This window comes from Artemia franciscana, chromosome 15 (genome assembly GCF_032884065.1).
Source record: "Artemia franciscana chromosome 15, ASM3288406v1, whole genome shotgun sequence".
Classification (NCBI taxonomy): Eukaryota; Metazoa; Arthropoda; class Branchiopoda; order Anostraca; family Artemiidae; genus Artemia; species Artemia franciscana.
The window spans coordinates 36,412,587-36,432,525 of record NC_088877.1 but is presented as its reverse complement, the minus strand read 5'-3'; the positions used below and the strand labels follow the sequence as shown (position 1 = coordinate 36,432,525).

Below are 19,939 nucleotides of genomic sequence, written 5' to 3'. Positions count from 1 at the left end.
GGAAAAATTTGAAGAAAACTGCTTTTCGTTTGGTTCCAGATGGACGGCCAAAAAGAATGATCTTTGACAATATGTCATCCTTCGTCCATAAAACATGTCATAGCTATCTCCACTTTTCTTTGATTATAGCCCTAGAAAGTGAGGTAGGACCATATTTTTCGTACACCTTGTTATTTAACATACGGTGAGTCAAACAGGTATCTGGAACTATTAATAGACAATTCCTCTGGAAACATTTAACAAATCTTTCTCTCCCTTTCGAAGGAAAGAGCTATACTTAGTAGCGGTTCTGGCGCCTTTGGCGCCTGGGGCAAAATCCTGACTAGTGTGCCCCCCCCCCGTCTCTCACAAAATTTTCAGGGAAATTTTTGTCAAAATTACTTTCTATTTATAGATTAATTGATCATTTTTAATTGTATTTCAGTTTGAAATAGCATATTTCAAATTTCAGTTTATTTTCAGTTTTCAGTTTATTATTTAATTATTATTTAATTTATTATTTAATTTTCAGTTTATTATTTAAATTATTTGATTATTGTTAAGTATTTTAATTACTATTATCTAGTCAATTTTAATATTATTAATTATTTTAGTTTATTAACTGTGCCTTCTTTCTTTTATTAAGAAGTAATAAAAAGTTACAAAATGAAATAGCATAAGTCAATTAGAATTAGTACAATTTTAAAACGCGTAGTTTCCTGTTTAATTATTGTTATTAGTATATTTTTATAAGCTTGTTACTGACAGTATCTTTTAATTAAGATGAATGCAAAAGCAAATGCATGTAAAAGAAAATTCCAAATGCATGTGAAAGCAAATAAAATAAGTTAGAGGTGTTTTTTATTTTAATCGTTACCAAAAGTTTATGGTACCTCATTTGTATGTAGAAGCAAATGCATGCGAAAGATAATAACATATGTAATATGAAAGTAAGCAGCGTAATTTTATTTTATTTTTTTTATTTTATCCAAAATAATTTTAATTCAAATGTAATGAAAGGCAATAAATATATAGAACACTTACAATAACCAACTGACTGTGGACACCGTATTTAATAAGTTTTCATTACATAGCAAGTTGAAATTTATAGTTGAGTAGGGCGGGTTGCCCACTTTTAGCATTGAAGTTAATTGATGTTTTTTTTTTTTACTTTGCTCTTTGTTTTAATTTTAAAAAACGAAAGAAAAAGAATGCGCCAGTGAACCCATGAAAAAAAAATTTTTCTTGTTATTCAAGGTGAGGGACTGTAACTTTCCTGATTGGATTTTTGACAATGACATCCAATGATTCAGTTTTTGTTTTGAACCGTCATCATTTTTAAGGGTTTTCTTCAGTTTATCTTTCCCATAATTTTGGCTTTCAAAAGAAGCTTTTACCATCAATTTTAAACGAAATCATAGTTACAATTCCTGAGTAAGGTTCAAACGACCCTTTTTTTTCTTTTGACAATTTATTTTTTCAAAAAGTGTTTTTAAATTTTCCTTTACTATAGACTGAACTTTGTTCTTAACTCGGTTGCTGCGATTACTGCAACCCTGGTAAAACAATCCGTTTTTTCTTTAAGTTAATAATGAATGAAACAAGACAGCATCTTCTAAGGCTTTTCAGCCTTAAAAATCTGCTTTTTTTTCAAAAAGTGTTTTTAAGTTTTCCTTTACTATAGGCTGAACTTTGTTTTTTACTCGGTTGCTGCGATTGCTGCAACCCTGGTAAAACAATCCGTTTTTTCTTTAAGTTAATAGTGAAGGAAACAAGACTGCATCTTCTAAGGCTTTTCAGCCTTATAAATCTGCTTTTTTTCAAAAAGTGTTTTTAAGTTTTCCTTTACTATAGGCTGAACTTTGTTTTTTACTCGGTTGCTGCGATTGCTGCAACCCTGGTAAAACAATCCGTTTTTTCTTTAAGTTAATAGTGAAGGAAACAAGACTGCATCTTCTAAGGCTTTTCAGCCTTATCAATCTGCTTTTTTTCAAAAAGTGTTTTTAAGTTTTCCTTTACTACAGGCTGAACTTTGTCTTTTACTCGGTTGCTGCGATTGCTGCAACCCTGGTAAAACAATCCGTTTTTTTAAGTTAATAGTGAAGGAAACAAGTCTGCATCTTCTAAGGCTTTTCAGCCTTATAAATCTGCTTTTTTTCAAAAAGTGTTTTTAAGTTTTCCTTTACTATAGGCTGAACTTTGTTTTTTACTCGGTTGCTGCGATTGCTGCAACCCTGGTACAAGACTTGGTACAAACCCTGGTACAAGGAAACAAGACTGCATCTTCTAAGGCTTTTCAGCCTTATAAATCTGCTTTTTTTCAAAAAGTGTTTTTAAGTTTTCCTTTACTATAGGCTGAACTTTGTTTTTTACTCGGTTGCTGCGATTGCTGCAACCCTGGTAAAACAATCCGTTTTTTCTTTAAGTTAATAGTGAAGGAAACAAGACTGCATCTTCTAAGGCTTTTCAGCCTTATAAATCTGCTTTTTTTCAAAAAGTGTTTTTAAGTTTTGCTTTACTATAGGCTGAACTTTGTTTTTTACTCGGTTGCTGCGATTGCTGCAACCCTGGTAAAGCAATCCGTTTTTCGATCTTAGGATCGAAAAACGTAAAACGTCCTAAAGCTCTGCCCGAGGGAATATGTGTGGCTGAAAAAAACAACATTTTTTTGTGTTTTGAATCCTTCACCAAAAGAAGTATCCTCATTCCCTGAATGGCTGCAGCAAATCGACATTTCGGGTGTTTGAAAATGTCATCATGTATGACATTAATTTATAACAATTAAATATTTTGTCATGGTTGCTTAAATGGCTATAAATAAATAATTTTTAATTTCCAAGTTTTCGAGAACTTGAAACACATGTTGGAAAAAAAATTCAAGTAAGGAAGAATTGTCATTTTAAGCTAATTCAGGAATGGACACTGTTATCTTAATGGTAAAAGTTTATTGAAAAAACTATTTTATGGAGATTTCGAAAAGTAGCCTCATACCCCTTCAAAATGGTATCCGATCAAAATAAAAACCATCATTAGAATCATTGTATCCGTATACCCTATACGGGATATACTGATACGTAAAAAAGGCTCATTACTTCAAAAGGTTAGTTTTCTTTTCTGAGCACTGAATACAACTTGGCGGATGTCCTTGTCGAAATATCTGCTTATTTGTGCTTCATTTCGTTCCACTTCGTTTTTCTCAGTTATTTGATTTATTATTCATTTATTAATTTCTCTTCTTTGTTCATGCGTCATGTAAAGCCAGTATGGGCCTAGAATGTGATAAAATAAAGATCACTTCTTTGTATAGAAAGCAGTAATGGATCTTGATTTTTTTTTTTTTTTGCAAGGGATGGGTCTACCGAACCATATCAAATTCAAATTCATTTTATTTAAAAAACATGCGACGGACAGAGCCGATTATTAGTTTTTATTGTCATGCACACACAAAAATCCGTCGATTTTTATCGACGGATAAAAAAATCATATCTATTGGTTTTTGCATGTAAGGAAAGATAATATGAAAATAAGTTTATTCCATAAAATGCCAAATAAAGTCACATGATCAAAAAGTGATTAATATAGTGTTTATTTTTATATGTTTATTTTCATTTATTTACTTATTTACTTGCCATATTTCTATCCAGTGCTTCTAGTTGTGTGACTCGGGTGAGAATATCTCCAGATGGTACTTTTTTAGCTGTTGGTTGTGAAAATGGTTCCATCAAGATCTATTCATTCCCTGGTATGGTCCTAATTCGAGAAATATTAGCGCATAAAGAATTAATCAGCGATTTAGACATTACTGAAGATGGACAGAAAATTTGCAGCGTTGCCAGAAATGGCTCAGGAACTATGTGGCAAGTGAAAGATGGCAAACGTCTAAATGATTTAGAATTACCGAAGTGCGCTAAGTACACTTTTAAGCGGGTCAAGTAAGTTTGTAAATGTAATTATTTTTGCATTTTGCTTTGCTTATCAAAAGTAAGTGACGCTACGATTAAAGGTTGATGAAACCTAGGGCTTTAATTTGTAAAATGCCTTTGAGCCCAGATTCATTGCGTGGGTACAGGCAGGGAATCGTTAAAATTCCAGAGTTTTTAATTTAAAAACAAAAACCGTAAGATGACAAAAGTGACTAGATTTGATTAATCGATTTTGGTTCTGGTTTCCCTCGACAGTGGAGTTTTTGAAGTGATGTAGCTGGGTTTTGTCGTACATGAAGGTTAAGTTAGATTAGTTTTTATTGCGAATGTGTTGACAATCCAATGATATTGATAACAATTTAATGTTTTATCAATTTGTTTTTTTTTTTTATCAAAACTTGATCCATGTTTTGATTTTTGAATCTGGGATCAATTTTGATTTTTTTTATTGACATCTGATCAATTATATTGACCAGAATTTTAGTTGTTTATAATGTTTGATTAATTTACTCATTTTATCATCTTCCTCCAACATACGTATCGAGACTTTGATCACAGCAAAAAAGCGAATTTACTTGTAAAGTGTTGGGACTCAAGCATTTTATTCTCTTTCACTTGCTTAAAATTCCATTCGAAAGAGCCAATCAGGTTTTACGTTCTTTTTGCTGGCTCAGAATAGATTTTAGCAACAACTGGTAAATACAATAACCGGTAAAAAGCTGGAATTATTTGACTACCTTTTTTTGGTATGACCAATGTGATTGGATACTCGCTGTCATTAAGTAACGTAATAGTAATAATTCAAATAGTAGCGAACCGATTAAAATAGAAAGAATGAGATAAAAACCTATGCAACGAGAGTTTAACCGATGGAACGAGAGAGAAGAGAGTTTACTTGAAAATAGTGTTGTGACTCTAACACTTTTTGTTCTCTCTTACTTGCTTAAAATCTTGCACAAAAAACTATCAGTTATGAGTTCCATTTACTGGAAGAAAATTCGACATAGCAGCAACAAGTAAATACAACAATGGGTAAAAACGTAGAGCTATTAAGCATCTCTTTCTGAGATACTCTAAAAGCGCCAAAGACATGAAATTAAAATCAGTTTTTGCCTTTAGGACAGATCTTAGGTATACCCGACAACCGTGATTTTCTATGATTTTTCTTTAGATTGTTTATTTTTTGCTGACTACATTATTATTTATTTGTTTTGTACCCGCTACTACTAAAGCCGCATAAGTCCATACGGTGGTCTTTTTCGTTAAAAATTGAATTGCTAAATTTCCTAGTTTTTTAAGATATGCATGGTCATTCTGGTTACCACTGAACCAATTCAAAAAATTAACATTTCATATTTACTGTTGTCGATGCTTAAGTTTGACTAAAAGCTCTTTGGTTCAGCCCTTTCCTTATAATTAACATAACTAATGTGTTTTTATTCGTTGTTGTAAATGTTCACTAAACAACCTAGTAGTGTATATTCTAATAGCGTGGGACTGGGTGAAATAAAAAAATTGGATAAGAATAGAAAAGAATACAATAAAATAGATAGAAACAAAATAAAATACAAAGAATTGATAGAAAAAGAAATTAAGAATAAAAGAATAACGACCTATCCATCGAAACTACTAAAGGTTTTGGTCACTTGACACGAGAAGACTTCATCCTGAAATTAAATAGGGTTGAACCATTCTACTGCGAACAATTTATAGCTATTTTACCACTTGTTTAGAATGGGCCTTTGTCAGGAGGGTACAGAAGCTTAGGAGCTAATTTACCTCTTATAGAGATATTTAATACAATGTAAAAAAATACATTTTTAAAATATCATTCCATTCTAAGCTACCATTGCATTGTATGAAATAAAATAGCATAAGATAATGTTATTAGGTAGTTATGTTGAAATAATTCCATAATATGTTGTTAATTTTCTAAGTTATCTTAAGTAAATTTACGTGGGCCTGGCAAATGTCTTACCGGGGACCCTGAGCACTCTCTGGCCCTGGAATGTTGATTTATTGTAGTAGTCGGCCGTTATATTAAAAAAAAATTGTCCAAAAAAGTACTGTTTTCACTTAAGTACAGGTAGAAAAAAAGATATTTTAAATATTGCATTGCAAAAAAGAATTCTCTTTTGTCGAACTTCTACTTCTGAATTAATTTAACGTGGCTGAAAAAGCTGTGATTTCGTTAAACTACCACGTGAAGCCCCATTAAAAACCTGTAAGCTTTTGGAAAAATGAGCGTCATAAGTGGAGGACGGTACACAAAAAGTGAATTTTTAAGCCCAAGTCTTAAGTTTTCGTGGGGCTGGTGCTCCATATTGTAAAAAAAAAGATATTCGCCGGTCGTGAATTTATTCTTCTAATTTGTTTAATGGGACAGATAAAATTGTATCCAATTAGACTACCTTGTAGAGCCTCGTTAAAAACCTCTAAAATGTTGGAAGAAATAACTTTATAAGTGAAGGGTGGTATGTGAAAAGTTACTTTTAAGCCCAAGTTTTAAGTTTTCCTGGGGCTGGTTCTCCATACTGTAAAAAAAAATTCACCTGTGTGGGATTTCTTCTTCTGAACTGTTTTACGTGACTGAAACGATCTGTTTGATTCGACTACCTTGTGGACCCCCGTTAAAAACGTGTAAACTATGAGGAAATAACATTCATAAGTGTTCATGAGAAAGCGATTCTTTAGGTTCAACTTGCAAGCTTTAATGGGGTTCCTTGGACTAAGCTTGGGGGGAGATTCCTCCACCTGCATATTCTTATGTTTAACTGTATGAGATCGGTATGCTTACAATAGAAAACGAGCTATAGGAATGGAAACACATTGATTTTTCTCGTATTTCCTGCACTTGGTAACGCTGCAGAGGGTGGTGACGCATTTGTTTTTTATTGTTTAGATGTATTGTTGAGCTAATTGGTGAATACGTATATCTGTTTATATCTATTGATCTATTTATATCTATCTATACGTATATCTATCTATTTTTTATTCTATAAAATGCCTCAATTACGTAAATACCAAGAATAGGTGACTTTTTTGGAAAGCAGTAAAATGCAACAATCTTGGATTTGGTGGGGAATTGTATTCACGGGCCTGAAAAAACCTTACCCTGTAGACGTTTTACTGGTAATATATCCACCTTTTTGAGTGGGGAGTTTCCATCTTGAAGTCAGTTTAGTGTCTTTAATGAAAAATAAGAAGTGACAAGTTACAAAATGGAGTAGCTGAAATACACACACAAAAAAAAGGAGGAAAGAACAGCAAAATTACGAAACATGTATTGGTAAACTACAGAACTAAATCTGCTAAAAAGGTATTCAAATCTAAATTAATAAGAAAAGGACTATGTCGTTGTTCAGTCGCCAGTAGGGGCTCATTTTAAGTGCTTAATAATTGTTAAATCTCAGCCCCAAAATTTGCTAGATATGATTATACAGTGAAGCGTATATATAAGCCTTATCCGAAAATCCTGATTTTTCATCATTTTATCTTTTTTAAATTTATTTTCAATGATAATCGGGGTGAAGGGGATTGTTAATTCTCCTGACAATATGTATTATACAATTAAATAAGTACTATTTTAATCAATCATGTTAGCAACCAAATTGGCTACAGTATTAGAGTGACCAATTGTATTAAGGAGGTCCGGGAAAATTATTCTGGCAGTGACAGTCTTGTCACTGATTTAGTTGTTTCTACCCAGTTTAATTTATGTTACCATATGGTATTTTCAGAGGTCTATTAGTTGTGTTCAGTGAACAGAAGAAAAAAATTAAAAGCTAAATGTAGTCTGGATGTTGGGTTTAATGTACCAAACATGTTAAGGGGAACAAATTTTTGGTACAAGAAAAACGGAATTTCGGTGTTTCCTTGCATGCTTAATGATTGAGACTGTGTTCTCAAATTGAATTCGATTGAGTACTTCTTAATGTGGATTTGATCAAATTGGCTCCTGGGAAAGAATATTAAGCAGTTGAAACCCAAAATGTTTGTTGCTTTGTTTTATTTCACCAAGAGATACAACAACAACAACGCAAGAAGCTCTGTGGTCTAGAAGCTTGCGTTTGACTGAGGAGTTCATAATTCCTGTAAAAGAACCCCTTAACATAAACTTGTAAAGACTAAATAAAAAAATAATAATAAGATATAATAAGAATAAGAACGACTGGTTAACGAAATAAAAACCCCTATTTTTTAGAAAATATTCTGAATATTCCGAAATTCTTGTCTCATGATGCTCAGGAAATTTACATTAAACGAATTTTCTGAGTTGCTTTCCCTTTGATTCACTCTTTCCCATTATATGTTGTTTTATTTGTAATGATGTGATTTTCAGTTAAAATATTTTTAAGTAAGAATATTCTTACTGTGTAATATGCAGAATGAATTGGATTTTCTGGGTTGCATCCACTTTAATTAACTTTTTTCCACAATATTTTGTTTTATTGAAGTGGTATCATTTTGAGGTATTTTACATATTTTTAATGACCAACGAATTCTATTTGCAACTAAAAGACTTACTTTGCTAGTGGAGTAATATATAGAAAAGGATAAAACAAACAAAAGAAAAACACAAAACAAGAAGTAGACACTAATACCGCGAAGCAACCCACAACTTATTTCCGGCTTAACTCCTTTTGAACTTTTCTAATCTTTCTGCACAGTGGTACGGGTCGGGTATGTTGAAACGACTACTAATCACTGTAATGATTCCAGGGAGTTTTGTGCATGAGAAATTTGCAAAACCGAAAAAAGAACATAGTGTGTGTTTCTTTTTATCTGATAAAAGGGTTCAAAATGGAGAGAGCACTAGTATGTGTGGTTTTCATATATTCGCCAAATTGTTTGTTGTGTTTTTCATAATATTTTCAATGCGTAAATGCTTCAAATGCGAGCACATTCAGAAAAATATAATAATGATATTGAAAATACTACAAACTATAGTGGTCGAATGGTGAATTAAAGTGGAATTGACCCAGAAAACCCGTTTAATGTAAACTTCTGAATATTGTAAAATATTCTTAGAATTTTCTTTCACTGTAGTGTTTAAGAAATTGAGAAATTTTTTATTATACCGTTTCCGTTAGGAAAGTACACAGGTGAAAATGATATTCAATTAAACCTTTTACTGCTAAAACATCCAAAAATGTGGACTTGTCACTTTTGCATCTGAGAATTGTTTAAAATGAAATTGTTCTATGTAATATTGATGACCGTTGAATTTATTTATAGTAAGTAACAATAAATATTAAAAAAATAATTCCATTAAATATCTTAACAATTTATAAATAAATAGCAGGTAATTACAAATAACTATAAAAGTTTATTTATACTAAAGTCATGACCTCTTTTAAGGTTCTCGCGTGCAAGTAGCAACAACAAGATATGGCTGTATGCAATTGCAAATCCAGTTGTGAAATCGACGAACTCATCTGTTCTTTACAAATTTAATACTGCCAATTTTTCAATTAAAGATAAGGCATTATTTTCTAAGGACATACTTTCAGCTCTTGCCACTAGTTCTGACTCCTCATATATAGCTGTTGGTAATATGAATGGTGATGTGATGGTGCATGATGCGAAAACACTCATGGTAAGGAGTCGTTTTTTGTATGGGGGCGGGGGGGGGGTTATATGTTAATATATCAATGTGTGATATGGGGCTGATTGTTTGTCCTCTCGTGAAGAAAGAAAATGTATTGGTAGGGCTGGGGAAAATAAGGGTCCTTATTTAGGTCTATGCTGCGTTTAGTTTAGCCTTATAAAGCTGAATTGAAGGGTTTAGATTTCAATCCTAAAAACGGAAACTTGAGGATAAATTTCAAAAATTGTCACCTACAAACACACATCGGATTCTGAGCACTCCCTAGCCTGAATTGCTTTGTGAATATGAGTTGTAGCTATTTTTTTCAATATATCTGAATTTTATGACCTGAAAACCACTAGAATTTCCAGAATCCAGGCTTCCAGACTATTGCTTGACGTCTTTTATACACTGGATCCGGAATATGAAGCCTATCCGGTAGTACATCTAAATAATCCAAAAAAGGGGTTTTTAAACTTATAGGTTTCTGGAATTTTCAGTCATACTTTGACAGAAAAAATCAAAAAAAAATCCAATAAAATCTTAGAACGAGAATATAATTTTGTGATTATAAGGTCTGGCTTTCTCTTCCGATGTGTTCCGGTATTCTCCGAGTTTTTTTTTTTCTTCTATTGTACCTGAAAATAACGGAAATCTAGAGGCTAACACCGACCCAGAATCTGGAAGCACTGATTCTGGAAATTAAGTATCGGAAAGCCCGACCTTAAATATTTCATAGAGCTCCTTGGCATGCGTATTCGTTTGACGGCCATCTACATTTTGCTAGAATTTTTTTTTTTTTGTTCATAAAAAAAATTAATTATCATAGCACCTGTTATAGTTCATCATCGTTTGGCCCTGTCTTGATTGTTAGTCGAAATTAAGAATAGCACCTCTGTCCCATTTGTGAATGGTACTTCAAAGCAGTTGCCGAAATTGAGGACATTGTTTATCATATTTTGCGTACGGTAACGCGCGTCTCACGGCAGCAGCCGTGACCCGCGCTAAAATTTTTGGAGAGTTAGTAAAATTTAGTAAAGAAAAATTTCCGAGTTTAGTAAACTGAATTTTGGTCGGGTGGTAACAATATATTTTACTTCGTACGAGTTCAACCGAGTCGACGTCCTTATTGTAAAAAGCGTGGAAGGCGACATTGAAAATTGTAGGGTAATGTAGGCTAAATTTTTCTTTGTGATTTGTTTATAATGCTCACTCGTTTTCTAATATTTGCTATTTTTTCTTCGTCATTGGCCTCTGGCTTTTTCTAAAATAAGTATAGCATCACATGCCAATGTCAACATATGTTTTTTCTATCAAATCAGTATATATCGTCATGATCAGTATAATGTCTAACATCAATTTAATGATCCAGTCATTATACCCAAAAAAGACTTTTTAAAATATTTTAAGGGTAACCATAATATTAGGTTGGGTGTAAATAGTTGGATCTGTTCTGTGCTATGAGATGGTTATATATCTCAGCTCTTCCATACGCGGCTTTCTCTGTCCCTCTTCCTGTAAAGCAACTCTACCTGCTTAGTCTCATAGAGCTGTCCCGGTAAATCTGAGCTAGTTTACCTAGATAGAACCGTAACCGCAAACAGTGCTGCATAATGATCCCGAGGAGACGCGGCCCTCAACGAAGTTATAACCTAGTAGACAACAGAGCATTCCACTTTATTTTTACCACTGGATAAATTATCAGACTTATTTGTTTAAGTGGGTGTTTTGACTTCCTTGCTATGCTATTTTGTTACAGGCTGGCTTCCCATAATGATAATTGTAAGCATGAAAGTGTAACAATTCAAGGCCATAGACCTAAGATTTACTGTGCTGCACATCAAGAGTTCATATCCAAATCCTGGAAGCCACGTAATAGGATCTAGTCTAGCACAAAGCCTCCATTTCAATAGGATATTCTGGTGAAATCTGATGTCTGGTCGTAAAACAGCTTTTTTGGTCCTGGACCTGCATGGGGGGGTCGTTTTCCTTTTTTATTGCAAAAAAGTTTCCAATGGTTTAAATAATATGAAGAAGGCGAAGGATAAGCTATATAGGCAGCGATTAGGGCTTTCGATGTGGAAGGATGCTTCGGCGTTATGATCTGGAGTTCTAGGGGCCTTGAAAACTTACCTTTTGAAGTTCAGAAAAGGAAATTAACATACATAAAATGTCAAATAGGAATAAATCCTTTTATTTGATAGTAATAGTAACATTCACAAAATATACTGGATATTTTGATCACGTGTACAGTGACCGTCATAAGCAGAAATTACCTACGTCATAGTTGTATGCACCCCTATCGGTCATAGTTGTATGTACCCCTATCGGTCATAGTAGTATGTATCCCTGAAGAACCAACTGGCAGCCACAGTAGTAACTAGGATGATTTCTATATACAGTTTCAGAAATCAATTCACACGATCCCAGATGGATTTTAATCTTTCTATAGGACTTTAATTCCTCGGCTCTTGGTTTTCTTGGTTTTGATTCCTCGGATTTGGTTTTCGAAAGGAAAAGAACAATGTCAATGAACTTCTACAATTTTGTATGTAGAATAATGTAGTTAATAATAATAAAATGAACCATAGTCTTCAGGTGATGATAGGTTTTGTATTAGAAGTTTCCAAGTCATAGATTTTAAAAATAAGGTAAGTAGAGAAGGAGGCGCGGAAGTATTAACGTGACATGGAGGCTATGGATAAAACTGCTGAGGATCTGAAAGTCGGACCCAAAATGGTACCTTATTTTATCGACATGTTCAGGAATTGATGAAAAGTAGTCAATCAGGACTAGTCCCAGTTAGATATTGGAGCGGAGCCTTAAGAAGAATTTGTTAGTAAGAGAGGGCCAAAACATTTTTGGAATATGCTAAACCATGGTAAAGTTGTTGGAAATGTCGAAGTTTTGAAAATATAGAAGTGAAGGAAGATTTTATTTAGTGGGAAAAAATTTGGAAATGGTACCGAAAGAATTGAAAAATACTATGGTTTAATTCCGGCATTAGGCTATACGAAAAGTATGGTTCAATCCTACTTTCTAGGGCGATAATGAGACAAAGTTTGAGATGGCTAGGGCACGTTTTGCGGATGGAAGATGACAGATTGCCGAAGATTGTCCTTTTTGGCCAACCGTCTAGGTCTAAACGGAAAGCAGGTCGTCCTCTTTTGGGATGGGAGAATGTCATAAAGAAAGATTTTAAGGAAATATGAACTTCCTGGGAGGTTACAAGGAGAAAGGCTTTGGATAGATTGGGATGGAGAAGGAGCGTACGTAGCTGTTTTGACCTCAGACGGCTCTGTACTGTGGTGAGTTTTCAGTAGTAGTAGTAGTAATATGGTTTTAGGAAAGGGGAAGATGCGTTAGCGAAAAACCCACGCTTCAATGGGTAGTTTTTAAGCGTGTGGATTATCAGAACCGTTCAATCCAGAGGTGCAGGCAGGCTGTACATTTCTCGTGGATAATGTTAATTGACCACCACCACCCCTTCGCTGAACAACGTAATCTTTCATACAATATATCTAAATAGCGCCTCGGCAGATGCTGCAACCTTGGATAAATGCGGCAATAAGTGCATTTTGGGAATATTTTAAAGGCCATTTTGCAAGAATGGTTTGAATATTAAATTTATGAACATTAGATAGATAGATAAATAGATACTTTATTTAATATACTTAAAAATACAAAAAAACATTAACCCCCAACGGAGAGCAGAGTTCGTAAGGTTGGGTGTGTAAATAATAGGACATACACAAGACAAGACAAGATCTTTTATTGACCAAATTACATAATTTATAATTTTCTAAACTGGACGATGGGGAGCAGGGCTCGATGTGTCGGCCATAAAACAGAGGTAAGAAAATGCCGAAATAACAAAAGAAAGAAGAGAAAAGAAACATACAAGGTAGGAGATAACAGACGAGACCACCCAGCGTGAGAACACGACAACCAAAATTTTGCTAAAATATATTATTTATCAATCCCAACATTCAGACAGAGAACTATTTTTGAAATATGTATTTTCAAAGAAGATCGGCTTTAGAAACTTGGGGACATTTGTACTAAATTAAGTTTATTTATAATATGAGAAATTTGGTATCTTATCGAAAATCTAGCTCTTTCCGATTTTATTGGCGGAAGACGATACGTCTTGGAGCGGACGTGGTTGGTAGGAGAAATGGGAGTCTCAATTACACCACAATCGCGGAAACAATTTGTTGAGGATTGGATATCATAATATCATATTGCTGTATGCACGTCCTTCAGTTTTTTAGTTTAAGCCTTATTGGGTGACGAACAAAAGTACTGTTTTTTAGTTATCTGATCCAAATAATTTCCTTATTTTAAATTATCTGAAAAGGTTGTAAATGGACCATAAATGTGTTGAGATGAATTACAGGGTAATAATTAGGATATGATTCAATTAGGGAATGATATAAAATTTTAAGGATGGAGAAATGAAATACATGTTTCAATCTATGAAGAAAACCTAAGTTATGGGCAAGTTTCAATCTCAAATAACCATAATGCTTACGAAAAGATAAAAGCTCATCGAGAACCCAAGGTAACGAAATGAATTTACTCTTTTTATCCTACTTTGATTTACAATTAATTCACCTACGGTAATTCTATTTACTGCCCGCTGTGACCGCCCGAAAATCTTGAATTTAATTTTAGAAAAGTTCGAAGCTAGGTTTTTATATGCAAAGCATTTATTCAATGATTTCATTGGTGTCACCATTTTTTCAACCAACAAAGATGGGGTCATATCATCTGCAAGAATTACTACTAACCTGTTATCTTAGGGTAAACATTTCGGAAGGTCATTTATATAAATCAAAAGATTGCCTAGTGAGGATTAGATTGCCTAATAGCTGAAGATGAAAAAGCCATGTTAGGCAACAAGAAAATTGACATCTATTTAAGATAATTTCTTTAACTTAGGTGGCATTGTTGGTGGCTTGGTGATATTGGTAAGGGCGGTGGAGGCAGTGGAGATTTAAGAAGTAGAATAGGCAAAACCCAGAGTATTTTATGAAAGTAGTAAAAGTACGGTAGGGAAAGTATCAAGATAAGTCTTTAAAATAAGATTAGAACACTATAATCTACATGAAACATATGATTCAGTCCCGCTTTCAAGGGTAACAATTAAAGAGGCTGGGTAGGTTGCCAGCCGGTTACCAAAGGGAGAGGTTCTTTGGCAATCCAGAGAGGACAAAATAAAAAAACAGGATATCCCCGAACCAGGTGGGGAGATGTTATAAGAAAAAATCTTAAACATTGTGGAATTCGATGAGAGGGAGTATAAGTGATGCTCTGAACAGGGGGAGGAGGAGTTGGCACAGTAGTTCTGGTCTCAGGGGGCTTGGTGCTGCAATGAAATTTCAGTATTGATAGTAATAGCATTAAAATATATTGAGAACGTTTTTTTTACAAATTAAGGACTCGCTGAATCCTAGTTGAATCGCGAATAATTTACACATAGCACCATCTTTTTTTAATTTTCCCCTCTTTTTCCAGGTAACTTATTTATTTGTTTTCTTTAAATATGAATTATTAACAACACACTGAATATAAAAACATCCCCTCCAGGTGCTACAGCATGATGTGAAGGAGGGATAATCAAACAACAAAAAGAAAAAAAGATTAACACTAACTTCAGAAGTAGTCTAAAAAATAAAACATACCTTCAACATCATGTACCCTGCTATCACCAACTTAACACTCAACTTCTCCCTTAATATATATCAATCAAAATAAAATGCTAAATTCAATGATAATTATATATTTATATTGTGTTTTATAATTCCAGTTAATGAAGGGCTCAGGTTATAATTACAAGCTATATTTTCATTATAATGAAAATGCCCTATGTCATAAATTGTGGTTCCTTTATAAATTGGTTTCTTTTTTCTTTTGTTTTCTGTGTGGTTTCTTGAATTTAAAAATGTATGTGAAAAATATTGTTCCGAGCAGGAACTTAAAGAAAGAACCTGTGCCCTATTGACGTCCGGCCTTGGTCGTTGACATGTAAAATAAACAAAGCTTTTCATATGAGGGAATTAGTAAACTATCTATTTAAAAAAAAAAAACTATCACAAGCTCTAAAAGAGCCAAATTCGCCTTATATATCAGGATATATGGAAACAAAATAGAAACAACCAATACAGCAAGACATTTGTTAAAAGTTAATCAAACAAGGAATCCAACAAATCTATAAAAATGTAAAATAAAAAATTTACACAAATTGTTAAAATATAATGATCAAAATTTTGTGTCCAAAAATTATTAATAAACTTCGCACAATTAATGGCAAAAAAAAACAAAGAGGAGAGAAGGGAGATACGCAATGCTTATAAGAGGGGATTCTCTTCCTCTTTTATCCACCTATGCTCGTTGTGATAGTGTCCCATCTAGAATTCAAAATTATATTTTTGTTGTAGCGGGTATACTTATTCAAAGCTGATAGATTTGGTGCCATAACTGACTTGGAATTTCTTCGTCTTCCTATTCCTTTTCAAACGATAGATGGCAGCATGACTCTGGCGCTGGTATCGACAAGCTTAAATGGCTTCACGAGACTGCATTCCCTTACAGAAGGTATGTTGCAATTTTCCTCGGTTGAGTTGTTTAAGCCTTTTTTGAGGACAAACGAAACGCGTTTCATAACATCTTTTGCGATCCGAGGAACTTTTTAAGAAAAAAAATATATAAGAAAACACTGCAACTTCACTGTGGGGACTCGAACGATTTTATTAGTGTAAAATATTTTCTGCCAATTTGTGAGAAAAAATATAAAAATAAAACCGTTTGATTTTCTTTAATAATGAGTAAATCGATTTTATTTCCTACTAAAAGATATGCGTCACTAGTGGAATAGTATAAAAAACAAATGAAAGGAAGATTCACAAAACAACGAATAGAAACTAATATCGCCAAACATCTCACAATTTATGTCCTCCTAAACTCCTACTCAACTCGTCTAATCTTTTCTGGACAAGGGTGTGAGGGTCGGTTATACTCTGTCAGCCACTAATCGTTCTATTATGCTTCCTCTATTATTCGTTCTATTATGCTTCTAATATAGTCGTTCTAGTATAATCGTTCTATTATTCGTTCTATTATGCTTCCAGAGAGGAAAGCGGAGTTGTTTTGGAAAATCGGAAAAAGATAAACCGTTGTACGTCTATTATTATCAATTAAAAAGTTTTAAAATGGAGAGGCCGCTATTATATAAGGTGTAGCCGTCACCGAAAATAACTGGGCACGAATTTTACGACTGTACGAAGCTTTTCGAAATTTCGAGTTTTCTACATGTGGGTAAATGGGTAGACGAGGAAGAAAGAGCTTTCAAACTCCTCCCCTGGCCCTGCTTTTGCCCCTAGAGCCGTTTCTGAATATTCAATTTTTAATGCGTTTATTGATAGGCCAGCTTCTCCATTCGCATTATTGTGGTATTATTTTGTATTTGTCTTGGCCTAGTTTTTTTTTTAGCTTTTCTTGTATTTTTCTCCTTTCTAAATTTTGAAAAATACGTTTTTGTCCCCCTCTCCTATGCACTTCTGTGAATTGACACCACTGATATATAATTTCCAAATTTCAATTTTGGAATTCCTAATTCTAAATATATAGAATTTTCTGTTTTTAAAAACCCTCCGGCAAATGCCGAGAATAATAGTGAAAGAACACTTTTTCTTTTGACTACTACTCCGAACTTCAATGAGGTTCAATAACAAACTTGTAAAAACAACTTGTGCTTTTTGCCGCAACCCCATTCACGGCTACTGTTTATGTCGCTCAAAGCGTTTTTTAGGATCCATGGGTTTTCAAGCTTTTTTGTAAGTTATATTCAAGTCATTTTTTAGATAACCACAAAACTTCAAAGCTTCCAATTTGTAGAATTGGACTAAGAATCACATATTACAATTTTTGCATGTAGAATAAGTAAATGATAAGATAAATAAAAACTGTGATGAAAGTCTCAAAAAACTTCGAAGATGCATACTGAAAGAGATAAAAAAAAAGCTAAGGCGCCTAGTTATGTTAGAAAACATAAAATCAAATAATTGAAGTTTTTTTCCTTAAATTCAAGAAAAATAAATTGCCAAAATTAAGGAAAAAATGAAAATTAGAATTTTTAACTTTAACTTTTTCATTTTTTAAACTTTAGACCACTTTTTCAATCAGCAAAAAAATCATCCAAAAACTGGGTTCGCATATTATTATAGCAGATCAACAAAAAATTGTTTATTCTGCCATGCTTATTCATATTTTTTTTTTTTTTCAGATACAAGGCCAAACATATGGTTTCTTATTCTACTTATATTACTCGGTGTCCTGCTTGTTTATATTCTAAAGATTTTCGAAGTTGACGTCATTATCTCGGAATTTATTCAGAGCTTAATTGGGCCTGATGGTGTCAAAACTGAGCTTTAAGCAAAATTTAACTATATTTATTTTCTTACTTTTTTTCTTAAGAGATTGAAATATTGGCTATTTTGTTACAAGGTTCTATATCAGATAAAATTTTGTTCTTTTTTTTCTAACTATTGCTGAAGAAAATTAGGTATTTCATGTATGCATATGTCCAGCATCAAACGACCCGTCTGTGTGACCCAATCCGCTCAACAATAGGAGGAATACAAAATTTTGCATTATGGCTCAAAGCAGAATTGAATGTATTCCCTTAAGGATAGAATGAGCCTCATAGTGAAATAAAATAAACATGAAAAAAATGGATAAAAGCAAAGGAAAGCGAAAAAAAAGTCAAAATAATTCTATAAGATACTTAAAAAAAGCCAAGTGATGCTTTAAAAATTCTAAGTCGTTTGAACTTAGTAACATTAGGAATATAGACAAATGTCAGTCAAAATGAACCTTATACTGAGGTTAAATCGGATCTGAATTGGGGACCTGAATTCTCTTCATGGAATTGGGACGATAAAGTTTAAATGAACTAAAAAAAGGAAAGAAGGAAGATGCCAAAATCGTAATATATGATACTTAAGATGCTCAAAGAATGACATGTATGTCTCTGTTCGAACTTACTTAAAATAAGGAATACAGACGAATGACTTAGTTTTTCTTGAGGCACAATGAATCTCGTGATCAGATCAGGCTTTGGATATCCTTAATCGAGACCACGATGGTAAAGGTCAAATAAAAAAAAAAAAAAAAATGAAGGGAAGGAAGGAAAAAAGGAATATACCAAAATAACATTATCTGATACTTAAGAAAACCTTAATGAAACTTAGGAAAAGTTAAGTCGTTTGAACTTAGGAACACAGATTAATGACTTATTTCATATTGCGTAAAAATGAAACTCATAATGAGGTTAAATTAGACTAGATATTCTCTTAATATTACTTAAAACACTTTATAATAGCTAAGTTTTTTTCTCGTTTGAAATCACTTAGCATAAGGAATATAGACAAAAGAAGATCACCGGTCTAGTGAAGAGAACAACCTGGCACGGAAAAAGAATACAGTTCAGTCATCTGTCCCGTTATTGCGTGGATAAAACGCTGTTCCCCTCTTTTGTGTTTTCAAGGTTTTATATTATGGATATCAAGGAATGAAATGGCTTTAATCCTGAATAGAAACCAAACCATGAATAGAAACCATGAATAAATAAACCATAAAACCATGAAACCATAAACCATGAATAGAAACCATGAATAAATCCTGAATAGAAACCAAACCATGAGTTGTTCTGGGTAGCTCGACTGAACATGTATTTGGGAAACATATTTTTCTGAATGAAGAAGTCATTGCCTTTTGACAAAAAAGACGGCAATAAAACGTCTGATAGCCGAAACGCACGAGTAAAATTTAATAGATAATACTTATATACTTACAATAAATAAATATTTGATAGATGAAATTTAACGAATTTAAGAATCTAGTAGAGCCAAATTAGCTTCTTATGTTAAGTAAAAAACATATTGAAAACGAAATGCGTCTGCATAACGTTACTGACATAAGAATTAGTTGAAATCAGAGACAATTTCTTTGCATCACCTTAGTAAAGAGCCATGTTTTTCCTATTCTTTCTTTCCCGTTGATGTAGTTAACTTGTACAGAACAAATGCCCAATTTTTCCCATTTACTGTCTTGGGAACTCTTTTTCTGACACCAATAGATTTTAAGCTGATAAAATATATAATTATACAAATGAACTTTTGAACTTGTCATTTATTACTTGTGAGTGGGAATCAAATAGATACTTTAGATATCAGGGAAAATACTCCTTTACATTTTACATTTTGACAACAGAAACAAAGAAATATGTAAGGTACTAGTGTCGAAGGGGGCAAACAAAAACTCCGTGAATCTTAGGAATGCCTAGCAACTAGTAAAATGCAATGTTTTTTTTCTAGTTCAAAATAGTTTTTCTAGTTTTTTTCCAGTTCTATCTTCTAAATAGTAAAGCGATTTTACATGCTAA

General features: G+C 33.1%; 1 protein-coding gene across 5 annotated transcripts in view; it reads left to right on the top strand.

Annotated features, from left to right (window-relative positions):
• LOC136036420 (uncharacterized) overlaps positions 1 to 18,038 on the top strand; it is a 37,238-nt gene extending 19,200 nt beyond the window's left edge. For all 5 annotated transcript variants that reach the window (XM_065718650.1, XM_065718646.1, XM_065718648.1 and 2 more), the window contains exons 5-8: positions 3,624 to 3,911; positions 9,264 to 9,501; positions 15,936 to 16,092; positions 17,780 to 18,038. In XM_065718650.1, the coding sequence (XP_065574722.1) occupies positions 3,624 to 3,911; positions 9,264 to 9,501; positions 15,936 to 16,092; positions 17,780 to 17,928 (832 nt within the window). In that variant the 3' untranslated portion in view covers positions 17,929 to 18,038. The remainder of the gene's footprint in view (positions 1 to 3,623; positions 3,912 to 9,263; positions 9,502 to 15,935; positions 16,093 to 17,779) is intronic.
• The last annotated feature ends 1,901 nt before the right edge of the window (positions 18,039 to 19,939 follow it).